The 13,197-nt window shown below is 48.7% G+C and overlaps 1 protein-coding gene across 1 annotated transcript in view; it reads left to right on the plus strand.

Moving 5' to 3' along the window:
* Nucleotides 1-13,197, plus strand: part of ATXN3 (ataxin 3) — a 383,732-nt gene that overhangs the window by 103,334 nt on the left and 267,201 nt on the right. Inside the window, exon 7 of the mRNA XM_085626512.1 lies at nucleotides 7,985-8,117. Within this exon, the coding sequence (XP_085482638.1) occupies nucleotides 7,985-8,117 (133 nt within the window). The remainder of the gene's footprint in view (nucleotides 1-7,984; nucleotides 8,118-13,197) is intronic.

Here is a 13,197-nt window from a genome sequence, read left to right on the forward strand (position 1 = left end):
CCTACAAGGTTGGGGAACACACATGGGGTACCTTCGAGTGCAAGGTTTCTGGTTGGGGACAGAGCGAGGATATCACATCAACTTCCTCGAGTTACGAGCCGTTCACCTGGCTCTCAAGTCTGTGTGTCCTTCTCTTCGGTCCAGCTCCCTCTTGGTTCAGACAGACAACACCACAACGATGTATTATCTGAACAAGCAGAGGGGCACCAGGTCGAGAACTCTCTCTCTGGAGGCACAGACCATTTGGAAATGGCTTCTCGCAAGAGGACTCCGCATCGTGGCCATTCATCTTCCGGGTTCCATGATCGTTCAGGCAGACTCACTAAGCAGGGACTTCGTAGAAGTGCACGACTGGGTGCTAAACGTCAAAGTCACGCAAGGCATCTTTCGACAATGGGGAGTGCCAGACATCGACCCCTTCGCAGATGCGGCCAACACCAAATGCCCCGTCTTCGCGTCCAGGTTTCCCCAACCAGGATCATGAGGAAATGCCCTTTTGATGAACTAGTCTCAGACATTACTGTACGCCTTTCCACCGCTTCCACTGATCCCGGCAGTGATCAACAAATTTTACAGGTACAACACCAGAATGATCCTGATAGCTCCGGACTGGCCGCATCAGTGGTGGTACCCGGACCTTCTGCAATTATCCAAAGGTGCCACACCGGAGGTTGCCTTGCCGTCCGTATTTGTTGTCCAAGAACGAGGGGAGTGTGTTTCATCCCAATCTCACCTCCCTCAGATTGACAGCATGGCTCCTGAGGTCATTCAGTACGGACACCTAGACCTGCCAGCGGATTGTATGACGATCCTGAAAGAAGCCAAGAGACCTTCCACCAGAAAATCCTATGCTGTCAAGTGGAAACGGTTCTACCTGTGGTGCAGGAACAATGCTCATGATCCGGTCAAGGGTCAAGAGCAGGTACTGTTGCCATACCTACTACATTTGGCCAAGTCTGGTCTGCAGTTCTCTTCGATTAAGGTGCATTTAGCAGCTATCACTGCATACAGGAAATATGCATCTCAGAACTCTTTTTTCAAAATGCCAGTAGTTCAAGATTTCCTTGAAGGGCTGAAAAAGGTTTACCCCCCAGTGAGATCCCCATCTCCTCCTTGGGAGCTCAACATAGTCCTTACAAAACGTATGGGTGCTCCTTTTGAGCCGATTCACAAGGCCTCTCTGCAGCATCATGGAAAACAGCCTTTTTAGTCGCCATCACTTCTGCCCGCAGGGTTAGTGAGATCCAGGCTTTGTGTTGTAGGGAGCCTTACACTGTCTTTAATGCCAACAGGGTGGTTTTAAGGACCCATCCGAGTTTCCTGCCAAAGGTGGTCTCAGATTTTCACATCAATCAGACGATCACTCTTCCCACCTTTTTCCCCAATCCCTCTACTCCACCGGAGAGGTCTCTTCATTCTTTGGACCTCAAGAGGGTTTTGAAATTTTATCTTGACAAAACTAAGTCCTTGAGACACACGGACCGGGGTTTTGTTAGCTATGGTGTCATAAATACCGGTTCAGCAGCTTCTAAGAGATCAATCTCTAGATGGATAGTTTTGTCCATACCTTTGGCCTACCAACTAGCTAACAAGGTTCTTCAGGGCAAACCCAACGTACATTCTACTAGGGGGAAGGCTTCTACTACGGCCCTACTAAGAAATGTGCCTATGTCAGAAATTTGTAAAGCAGCGACTTGACGTTCAGTTCATACTTTCACCCGCCATTACTGCTTGGATTCTAATGCACAGGCGGATGCCCAAGTTGGGCAAGCCTCAGAAATGTATTTGCTTGATGCCATGTTAAGATGCTCTGTTACTTGTTTTCTATACTATTTGCTCGTCCACGAGGTAGTGGGTATGGGCTTGCTACTCTATTCAGTGCTTATGACTATTGATGAGTATCCCCTGGAAGAGAAGGATTAGTTACTTACCTGTAATCCTAGTTCTCTTCCAGGGGTATACTCATCAAAGTCATAAGCAACCCTCCCTCCTCCCCGGACAAGCATATTTCGTATATTTTTGTAGTGATTGCATCTTTTAATCAGGTTGCTACAAGTTAGTACACCATAAAAAAAGAACTGACCTAACTGTCACCTGTGGTGCATGATGGGAGCAGAGGGGCTCCTGGAGGTCTTAAAGGCAAGGTGTCCATGTTCTTGAAAGCCTTAAAGGCAAGGTGCCAGTATTTAGGTCTCTCCTGACCCAGCGCATGCGCTAGTCTGGCGAAGACTTTTAGTAACGGCCTAAAAAAATGCTACCATGGCCGGCCTACTGCTTGCGTGCATGTGCGCGGGTGCGCGCTTACGAGCAGAGGCGCCATATGGCTTTCCTCGTCGTGCTCATTAAGCGCCGCGCACATGCACGCAAGCTGTAGGCCGGCCATGGTAGCATTTTGATCGCGATCACTTTCGCGCGGCGTGCGTCATCGCTCCTGGTTAATCTCTCCACTTCCTCTGTAGCCGTCTCTCTCTGCCTCACTTCCACTTCTGTATCTCCTCTGTGCCCCTCAATGCACAGCCCTCAGCAAGCCACACTGCCAGTGCACACAGCCCTCAATATGCACAACTGACAGTGCATGCGGCCGTTGGTGCAAAAAATACAACGTACCCCTCACCTTGCTTTTTTGCACTGATGGTGTAAGCTGCCATCAGTGTGTCCCACTGACAGTCTTCCCAGCCCGCACCACTGTCAGTACACTGAGCCCTCCATGTGCATAACACTTGAAAGTGCAGGCACCATCAGTGCACGTCGCAACAGTTCTGAGAGCGCATGCGACCCTCAGTACAGAACTTCATGTGACCATTGGCCACGCCTTCTGTGAGTCCCTGTGAGAGTCTGCACTGCCGTTAGTAAACATGGGCTGGCGGTGCACAGAGCCCTCACAGTGCAGCACAGCAGAAGATGACACTCACATTTATTCTGAGTAAACCGGCCTCACAAGTGCAGCAGCATAAACCTGCACACGCCTCTGTGTACAGCTACCAGCATTACACATAGCCTTTACTTGACAAAACATGACAGTGTACCCAGTCCTGCATGTCAGTATGCAACATCGTTACAAACTGCAGAAAACTTGAGTGCACACACATCTCTCTGCGGACAAATGCGTCTGTGGGTGCACTCTGCCCTAGTGTGCAACAGAATGTCTGACAATACATGCCGCAATAAGTGTGCAACTCTCTACACACAACGATCGGAGCTGCCAGTGAATGCTCACACACAGCCCTAGCAGCCACAGTGTACAGCAGAATATCTCTAAAATTACACATCTCATTAAATGTGCAAACAACTGCACACTGCAACCTGAGTTCCCCGTAAACACGCACACACTATCTATGCATGAGGTGCAACTCTAAGAAAATACACAGGCCAGTAGTTACAAAAAAGTGAAGCAAGACTTGTTGTACACTAGTTATTACAGTGCACAGTCCTGCACATATGCACAGCCCTACTTGTGTTTGTGTAACAGCACATGCAATAAAAGAACACATGTCTCAGAATGCAGGCAGCCCTCTCAGAGCAACACACTGCTCACAGCAGAACTAAACGCGCACCACTGATGGCATTTGCAGTTTATTTCCAATATGTACTTGTGACTGTGCTTAGCTTGCAGGATCATGTGATATGAATTTATTTATAATTAATAAAACGTTCTCAGGGGATGGAATGTTTACAGGAGAAACACATCGTTTTTATTAGGATTATTTATTGTTTATTGAGTTAGGACCTGCTGGGCTACTAACAGTGTTGCAGCCCTTACAGCCTTTTAGGCTTAAACACAATGGCTAAACCAGTAACTCTTGCTAAACACTTTAAAGGCCCCACAGGCGAGACCTATTGGCGTTGCCAATGCTTGTTTACTGTACTGTGATGTTTATTCATCTATGCAGCCTATGGGCCAACTGCCTGCTATTACCCGCTTTTCTTTTCCGAAAATAAAGGTTTTCTTGTATGACACTATTACAGTGTATGTTCTCTTTTACAGAGTTTATGTGTAAGATTAATTTTTGTACAAGAAAAACATATGTAATCTTGGCATTTTGCCCTATTGGAATTGTGTTAGGCTGCATATTTATGTGTTTTATATACACGTATATATGTATGTCGTGGGAGTGCTAGGCACTTGTGGTTCCCCATCATACACACATATATATATATTTTTTCCCAATGGCCCTTGAGCTTTTGAGGGCCATAGGCTGCTCAGCATGGGATCGTGATTTGCTCTTTTATTTAATTAATTTGCATGCTTCCTATTGGTTCCCCGCAGTGGGCTACACTTAGTCCTATGATTAAGGAGCGCAAAGCCCCGAAACGCGTCAGGCAGTCAATGCTACTTACCCGGGAGTAACGGAGAGTGAAATCACTGAAAGCCAGAGGGCTGGATTGCCGCCGAGTGCGTCCTCAAAAGCTCAAGGGCCATTGGGAAAAAACACATATATATATATATATATATATATCTCCAAAAACACACGTTTCCCAAGGTAACGTGAAGCGCACTCGAGCTTGTGATTCAAAAGTAAATCTTTATTCCATTCTCCGTAGAAAGCTGACACACGCGTTCCGGCACCCTGGCCTTCGTCAGTGTCAGTTAGTGCATTACAACGGCCACATATAAATAATCACTGTCTTCATTGAAGACAGTGATTATTTATATGTGGCCGTTGTAATGCACTAACTGACACTGACGAAGGCCAGGGTGCCGGAACGCGTGTGTCAGCTTTCTACGGAGAATGGAATAAAGATTTACTTTTGAATCACAAGCTCGAGTGCGCTTCACGTTACCTTGGGAAACGTGTGTTTTTGGAGATATTTTGTTGCGAACCGCCTACGCAACCAGCGCACCCACACTGCTGAGAGCAAGGCAATGGGCGGAGTTGTTTGACCATATATATATATATATATATATATGTATGTATATTTCTATATGCTCCGAGATCCCGCACATGGGCGGGTATTGTTCAGTGCTTATGACTTTGATGAGTATACCCCTGGAAGAGAACTAGGATTACAGGTATGTAACTAATCCTTCCATACCTAGATTACAAGCGTGACTTGTCAAAAGTGTTATCAACCACTTCAAATTAAACCTTAGCTAGGAGCAGTTCTCAACTCAGAACTAGGAATAGCTTACCTGAATACTACCAGGATACAAGCATTCCAGGCACTCATTCCCCATTTTCTACCAGGTCAACAGTTTACAGTGAGGACAGTCCTGCGTCTCCTCAGTATGATGGCTTTGTGTATAGCCATAGTACCTCATACCATACTAAGCATGCGTTTATTGCAGGAGAGTTAAGCACAGCAGTGGACCAAGCGAAGTTTCAATGGAAAGATCTAGTGTTGAACACCAACAGTCTGTTAGAAGGATGGCCTTTCTTAGATCCAGTTCCGCAGAGAACTATTACAACGGATGCCTCCCTTACGGAATGGGGAGCGCATTTGCAACACCGAACTGTCCAAGGCCACTAGACACTCGATCACCGACATCTCCACATAAATCACCTAAAGTTACTAGCTGTTCACCTAGCGCTGAAAGCCTTCCTTCCTCGCCCCGGATAGCAAAGTAGTTATCATCAAGACGGACAACATGACAGCCGTGTATAATCTCCAAAAGCAAGAGAGCATCAAGTCCCCTCCATTAGCCCAGACCATTTGGAGGTGGGATCTTCAATACAACATTCACCTGTTAGCGGATTATATACCGGGAGTAGACAACAACTTTGTAGCTCTCCTCAGCAGGAGGCACCAACAAGTCCACAAGTGGGAACTCCACCTGCAAGTCCTCCTCCAATACTTCCAATGCTGGTGAAAACCACAAATAGATCTCTTTGCTACAGCAGAAAATGCCAAATGCCCAAACTTCCCCTCCAGGTTTCCACACCCGCAGTCCAACCACGACGCACTATGGATGAGTTGGTCAGGGATATTTGAGTACGCTTCTCCCCCTGCTTACGTTTGTGGTTTGCAAATTTCAGCAGACATCTCTCAACCTCATTCTGGTGGCTGCCACATGGACACTACAACCATGGTTCACCACACACCTCGAACTGTCATTAGTTCACCACAAAACACTGCTGAACAGGCAGGACCTTCTCACACATAACCATGGAGAAATCAGACACAGATCCCTCAATCTTGTAATGTTACCGACGTCCTAGAATTTGGTTACCTCAATCAATCTCCCACAGCAATGTATGGACATTCTTAAAGAGGCACGCATGCCTGATACTCTGGTCTTATGCACTGCTAAATGGAAAAGATTTGCTCACTATTGTCATTCCAAACACATTGATCCCTTAGCAGCCACAAGACATTGTATGCTACTTTTTTGATTTGCCCACCTCTCGTTTAGCGTTTACATCTCTAAGGCTAAATCTAGCGGCGGTAACCGCATACCTACAAAATATGCAACACACTTCCCTATTCAGCATTACAGTCATCAAAGCCCGCCTGGAAGGTATTAAAATAACCATTTCTCGTAGGGTGCCACCAGCTCCCCTGCATGGACTCTCAATATTGTATTAGCAAGATTAATGGGCCCTCCATTGAGCCTCTCCACTCCTGCCCCCTACAGTTTGTATCCTGGAAGGTAATCTTGCTGGTCGCTGTCACTTTGCTTAGATGTGTCACTGAGCTTCAGGCGCTAACTTTAAAAGAACCCTTCTTCCAAATAAATAGGGACAGGGTTGTACTTCGCACTAACCACAAATTTCTTCCAAAGGTGGTCTCACAATTCCACCGTAATCAATCTTTTGATCTTCCTGCCTTTTTCTCCCAGCCTGACAGGGCTTTGCACACGTTGGATGTAAAACAAGCTCTCATCTGGTGACAGGACTAAATCATTTAAGAAGACAAATCAACTATTTGTTGCTTTCTCAAAACCTAACAAGGGAAAGGCTATTTCTAAAGTAAGCATTGCACGATGGATTGTTAAATGCATCCAGACTTGCTATTCTAAAGCGAAAATAACCTTACCCATTCATCCTAGATCTCACTCTACTCATAATAAAGAAGCCTCAATGATCTTCTTCGGAAATATACCTTTAGCTGACATATGTAAAGCAGCTACATGGTCCACACCACATACGTTTGCAAAACACTACTGTGTAGATGTACTGGCCCGTTAACAAGCCAATGTGGGCCAAGCAGTGCTGCGTACACTATTTCAAACTAACTCCCACATGCTAGCCACCGCTCATGGAGGAGGACTGCTTTACAGTCTATGCTAAGCATGTGTATCTACAGCCTCACATGCCTCGAACGGAAAATGTTACTTATCCAGAAAGCATCTGTTCATGGCATGTTGTGCTGTAGATTCACTTGTGAACACCCTCGTCACCCGGATGCCTATGCTTGTTACAGTTACTTTCACTATTTCTCACAAACTCCTTTCACATGGACATCTCTATAAACTATGCTTCATGTTTCATCCTCACTCACCATGCGGGAAAACCGTTTTTACAATGGAGTCTATGACCAGGTGCATTACCAGCAAGAGGAGGAGTCCCACTACCTGATGATTCAAAAGACTTTCTTTGAAGAAAAACAACTTGCGCAAATCCATGCCCAACTCTAGATGGGAGGATTATGCTAAGCATGTGAATCTGCAGCACTACATGCCATAAACAGATGCTTACTGGTAAGTAACATGTTCCTTCTCCTCTATATCCCACCAGGTATGTCTAAACATTCAAAAAAGATGACATGTTGTAAAATATATCTATATTCCAGCTTATGATGGTTCTCGGTTTCAGTTTTATTAGAGAGTTAGACTTGAATTGTGTTTACTATTTCATCTAAACATAACTTAATGTTTGGGATACTGAAAGAACGTGACTGTGGCTATATTTTTGTATACCTCTTTGTGTTCTTTGGTTTTTTTAAGACCCGTGTCCATGACGTGTTTTTGTTATTCTGTGTTCTAGTATGGCTTCTGTTTGACTGTAGTTCGAAATCTGAGATTGATGTACTATATCCTCCCTAGGTTATTCTATATTTGTTATTAAGGGTAACCTCCCTGATTGTGAGGCAGACCAGTTGTTACAGATGATTCGTGTACATCAAGCTCAGCGACCAAAATTGATAGGGGAAGAGATGGCACAATCTAAAGATCAGAGGTAAGGTTAATAATAAAAAATATTTGGTGACTTGTGCAGGCAAATGTGCCACTCCTGTTCACATATGTAGTGTAATACATCATCTGGTGTATGGTGTATGGTCTCTCATTGCAAAAAAGAATTTGTTTCAAGAAGGTCCTGCAGTCCTCTTAGAGAGCAATATAGCCACGTTGCAATACTTTATGCTGGAATGAGAGCTCTGCTGAGACTGTGGAAGTTTAACCCTGTCTTACAAGGTTTGCACCAACTCCATTTGCTTCTCAATGGCCATTCGTTTTGCTTTAAGGCCATATGTATGATACATCACATTATATTCAGATGCTACATTTAAGCAGGAATTTCATCTTCTATAGACCCCAATGAATTTTTAGTTCTGTAGGCTCCCTGAGTTTTGTCCTCCAAAGGTATAATCAAGAAAACACAAATGAGGTGGAAAATCCTTTCATGTGCAACGTGTAATACTGTGCAACTCTCTGTCACTGCATCATCCCAGTGAACCATCACACTTTAAATTTCAGGAGAGTGAAATCTGGCTGTTCACTGTAAAAAACACAAAAATCAATAATTGAAATAAATATCGAATTCTAGCCTGTGAGATGCTTAAATAGGCAAGGACATTCAGTCCAGCATACAGTCAACTGCGGCTGCAAAACAGGAGGACCACACTGTGCAAATGCAGGACAAAGCCGCCCCCACCCGGCCTATTTTATTGAAATTAGCCATTTATTGCCTTAGAGCCAATTTAGAAACCACTGAGTGGAAGGTATAGATCTTACAATCCTTTTCTTTTTCTTTTCCTAGAAGCGAGTGTTTTGTAGAAATAGTGTTAGCCATATTGTTTCACCCATCAAACTAGATAGGGACACACTCTTTATCTCTCCACAATTAGGCCACTATTTCAACCATGAAAAATTGTAATAAGGCCACGAGCAAAATATAGGGAGCATGAGATCTGCTTTTGATTTAGACATGCAATGCTTGTCTGGTAATTTCTGATCCGTGACCCGTGCAGCAATGCAATAGAAAGAGGAAGTCTACTGTTGCTCTCTGTTCTGAAGACTACCTTCAAGGTAAAAATGAATAACTTATTTTGCTCGAATTACAGACTGCCTAATAAATATAGATTTCAACAAAAATACCCAAGATGTATGTTTCCAGTACATTTTAAGATACCTATTGCACTCAAGATTGAGAATTTGTAGCACTTTTGGACTGTCTAATTTGTACTGATCTAACACGCACGCGCACACACTGACTCAAATGCACTCCCATACAAAACACATGCACACAAGTCCGTCCTTCCCTTCCTCTTTCCTTTCTTCTCCCCCGTTCCTGTACCGTCTAAGCAACAAAACTTGAGCTGACTGTAATACAGTAGATGGAGATTACATATCTTTTGCTATCTGTGGAGTCCTTTTTAGGTCGAGCCTAGAGCAGCGCATGCACTGCTTGCTCGACTTTTAGTAAGGGGCTTTTCAAAGTGCTACCCACAAGCTTTTCTTGGCCTGAAGCTTGCGTGCACGCTCGCATCTGCCTTTCCTATCTCTTCCTCCGGGCTATTACTTTCACTTTCGCGGCTGCCAAACTCCTTCAGGAATGACTTCACCAGACGTTAAAGATGCTTTTCTTGAAAGTTCTGTGCTCAGTTTGGAAAGGTGGCCCAAGAATCAGCGGGTGTTAAGTCATTTTCAATACAAAAATAAGCACCATACTTTCAACTAAGTACATGCCAACTGTGGAGCCCGCTGGAACCGACTTCATTAGCAGCCCTCTGTGTGATTCCCACATCTGGCCTAACGTAGAGATGTGGCTTCACTGCTATTGCATTAACTGCATTGACAGTGTGCGTTTTATACACCACGGGAATAAGTCCATTAGAAGACAGACCACTGCTGGGATCATGTGAAATTGCCAAGTGCATAAAATTGCAACTTGGTGAACTTTTTTTTAACCTAAAAAGCTTTGGTTTAAGCGGGTATTTCTCGTGGCTGGAAACTGTGAGAGGCTTCTACGTGTAGGCAGTATGGAAGAGCCAACTGGCTCAATCCTGCCCACTCCACCTGGCCCTCTGCTGCTCACTCTACCTGACCATCTCCTGCCCACTCCACCTGGCCCTCTGCTGCCCATTCCACCTGACCCTCTCCTGCCCACTCCACCTGACCCTCTCCTGCCCACTCCACCTGACCCCACTCCACCTGACCCTCTCCTGCCCACTCCACCTGACCCTCTCCTGCCCACTCCACCTGACCCTCTCCTGCCCACTCCACCTGACCCTCTCCTGCCCACTGCATCTGACCCTCTCCTGCCCACTCCCCCTCACCCTCTCCTGCTCACTCTACCTCACCCTCTCCTGCTCACTCTACCTTACCCTCTCCTGCCCACTCTACCTCACCCTCTTCCGCCCACTCCACCTGGCCCACTCCTGCCCACTGCCCGGGCCCTCTCCTGCCCGGGCCCTCTCCTGCCCACTCTACCTCACCCTCTCCTGCCCACTCTACCTCACCCTTTCCTGCCCACTCTACCTGTCCCTCTCCTGCCCAATGGAGCTGACCCTCTCCTGTCCACTCCACATGACCCTCTCCTGTCCACTCCACCTGACCCTCTCCTGTCCACTGCACCTGACCCTCTCCTGTCCACTGCACCTGACCCTCTTCTGTCCACTCTACCTCACCCTCTCCTGCCCACTCTACCTCACCCTCTCCTGCCCACTCTACCTCACCCTCTCCTGCCCACTCCACCTGACCCTCTCCTGTCCACTCTACTTGACCCTCTCCTGTCCACTCTACTTGACCCTCTCCTGCCCACTTCACCTGGCCGTCTCCTGCCCACTGCACCTGGCCCACTCCTGCCCACTCCACCTGACCCTCTCCTGGCCTTCCTACCTCACACTCTCTGCCCACTCCACCTGGCGCTCTCCTGTCCACTCCACCTGACCCTCTCCTGCCCACTCCCCCTGACCCTCTCCTGCCCACACTACCTCACCCTCTCCTGCCCACACTACCTCACTCTCCTGCCCACTCCACCTGGCCCTCTCCACCTGGCCCTCTCCTGCCCACTCCACCTGGCCCTCTCCTGCCCACGCCACCTGACCCTCTCCTGTCCACTCTACCTCACCCTCTCCTGCCCACCCCACCTGACCCTCTCCTGTCCACTCCACCTGACCCTCTCCTGTTCACTCTACCTCACCCTCTCCTGCCCACTCCACCTGACCCTCTCCTGCCCACTCCACCTGATCCTCTCCTGCCCACTCCACCTGACCCTCTCCTGTTCACTCTACCTCACCCTCTCCTGCCCACCCCACCTGACCCTCTCCTGCCCACCCCACCTGACCCTCTCCTGCCCACTCCACCTGGCCCTCTCCTGCCCACTCCACCTGGCCCTCTCCTGCCCACTCCACCTGGCCCTCTCCTGCCCACTCCACCTGGCCCTCTCCTGCCCTCTCCACCTGGCCCTTTCCTGCCCTCTCTACCTCACCCTCTCCTGCCCACTCCACCTGACCCTCTCCCGCCCAGTCCACCTGACCCTCTCCCGCCCAGTTCACCTGACCCTCTCCCGCCCACTCCACCTGACCCTCTCCCGCCCACTCGACCTGACCCTCTCCTGTCCACTCTACCTCACCCTCTCCTACCCACTACACCTGACTCTCTCCTGTCCACTCCATCTGACCCTCTCCTGTCCACTCCATCTGACCCTCTCCTGTCCACTCCACCTGGCCCTCTCCTGTCCACTCTACCTCACCCTCTCCTGTCCACTCTACCTCACCCTCTCCTGTCCAGTCTACCTCACCCTCTCCTGTCCACTCCACCTCACCCTCTCCTGCCCACTCTACCTCACCCTTTCCTGCTCACTATACCCGAACCTCTCCTACCCACTCCACCTGGCCCTCTCCTGCCCTCTTCAGCTGGCCCTCTCCTGCCCACTCTACCTCACCCTTTCCTGCCCACTCTACCTCACCCTTTCCTGCCCACTCTACCTCACCCTTTCCTGCCCACTCTACCTGTCCCTCTTCTGCCCACTGCAACTGACCCTCTCCTGTCCACTCCACCTGGCCCTCTCCTGCCCACTCCACCTGGCCCTCTCCTGCCCACTCCACCTGGCCCTCTCCTGCCCTCTTCACCTGGCCCTCTCCTGCCCACTCTACCTCACCCTTTCCTGCCCACTCTACCTCACCCTTTCCTGCCCACTCTACCTCACCCTTTCCTGCCCACTCTACCTGTCCCTCTTCTGCCCACTGCAACTGACCCTCTCCTGCCCACTCCACCTGGCCCTCTCCTGCCCTCTCCACCTGGCCCTCTCCTGCCCACTCTACCTCACCCTCTCCTGTCCAGTCTACCTCACCCTCTCCTGTCCACTCCACCTCACCCTCTCCTGCCCACTCTACCTCACCCTTTCCTGCCCACTATACCCGAACCTCTCCTGCCCACTCCACCTGGCCCTCTCCTGCCCTCTTCACCTGGCCCTCTCCTGCCCACTCTACCTCACCCTTTCCTGCCCACTCTATCTCACCCTTTCCTGCCCACTCTACCTCACCCTTTCCTGCCCACTGCCCCGGGCCCTCTCCTGTTCGCCATAAGTTGGCAGGGTATGCTCAGACGTGAGTCCCTTGCTCACTTTGCCACTGGATTCAAGCAAGCCTGGCTGAAGACGGCTGAAATGCCAGAAACCGGTCCTAGGAAGCTTGTTTCCGGTCCAGGGAAGGCATGGCGTGGCAGTTCGGGCTGGACTGTTCCCATGAGGCACAGGGTCAGACTGATTTGCATATGGCCATGTCCGAACTGGGGTGGCAGAGTGGGCTAAAGAACGGTGATGGATCAAACCCAGATCTGTTGACTGGGTGTGAGTGTTTGATTGGTTCTGATGCTCCGTCCATCACCACCCCCTTTTGTACCGCCTTGTTCGCCATAAGTTGGCAGGGTATGCTCAGACGTGAGTCCCTTGCTCACTTTGCCACTGGATTCAAGCAAGCCTGGCTGAAGACGGCTGAAATGCCAGAAACCGGTCCTAGGAAGCTTGTTTCCGGTCCAGGGAAGGCATGGCGTGGCAGTTCGGGCTGAACTGTTCCCATGAGGCACAGGGTCAG

The sequence above is a fragment of the Triturus cristatus genome, chromosome 9 (assembly GCF_964204655.1).
Source record: "Triturus cristatus chromosome 9, aTriCri1.1, whole genome shotgun sequence".
Lineage (NCBI taxonomy): Eukaryota > Metazoa > Chordata > Amphibia > Caudata > Salamandridae > Triturus > Triturus cristatus.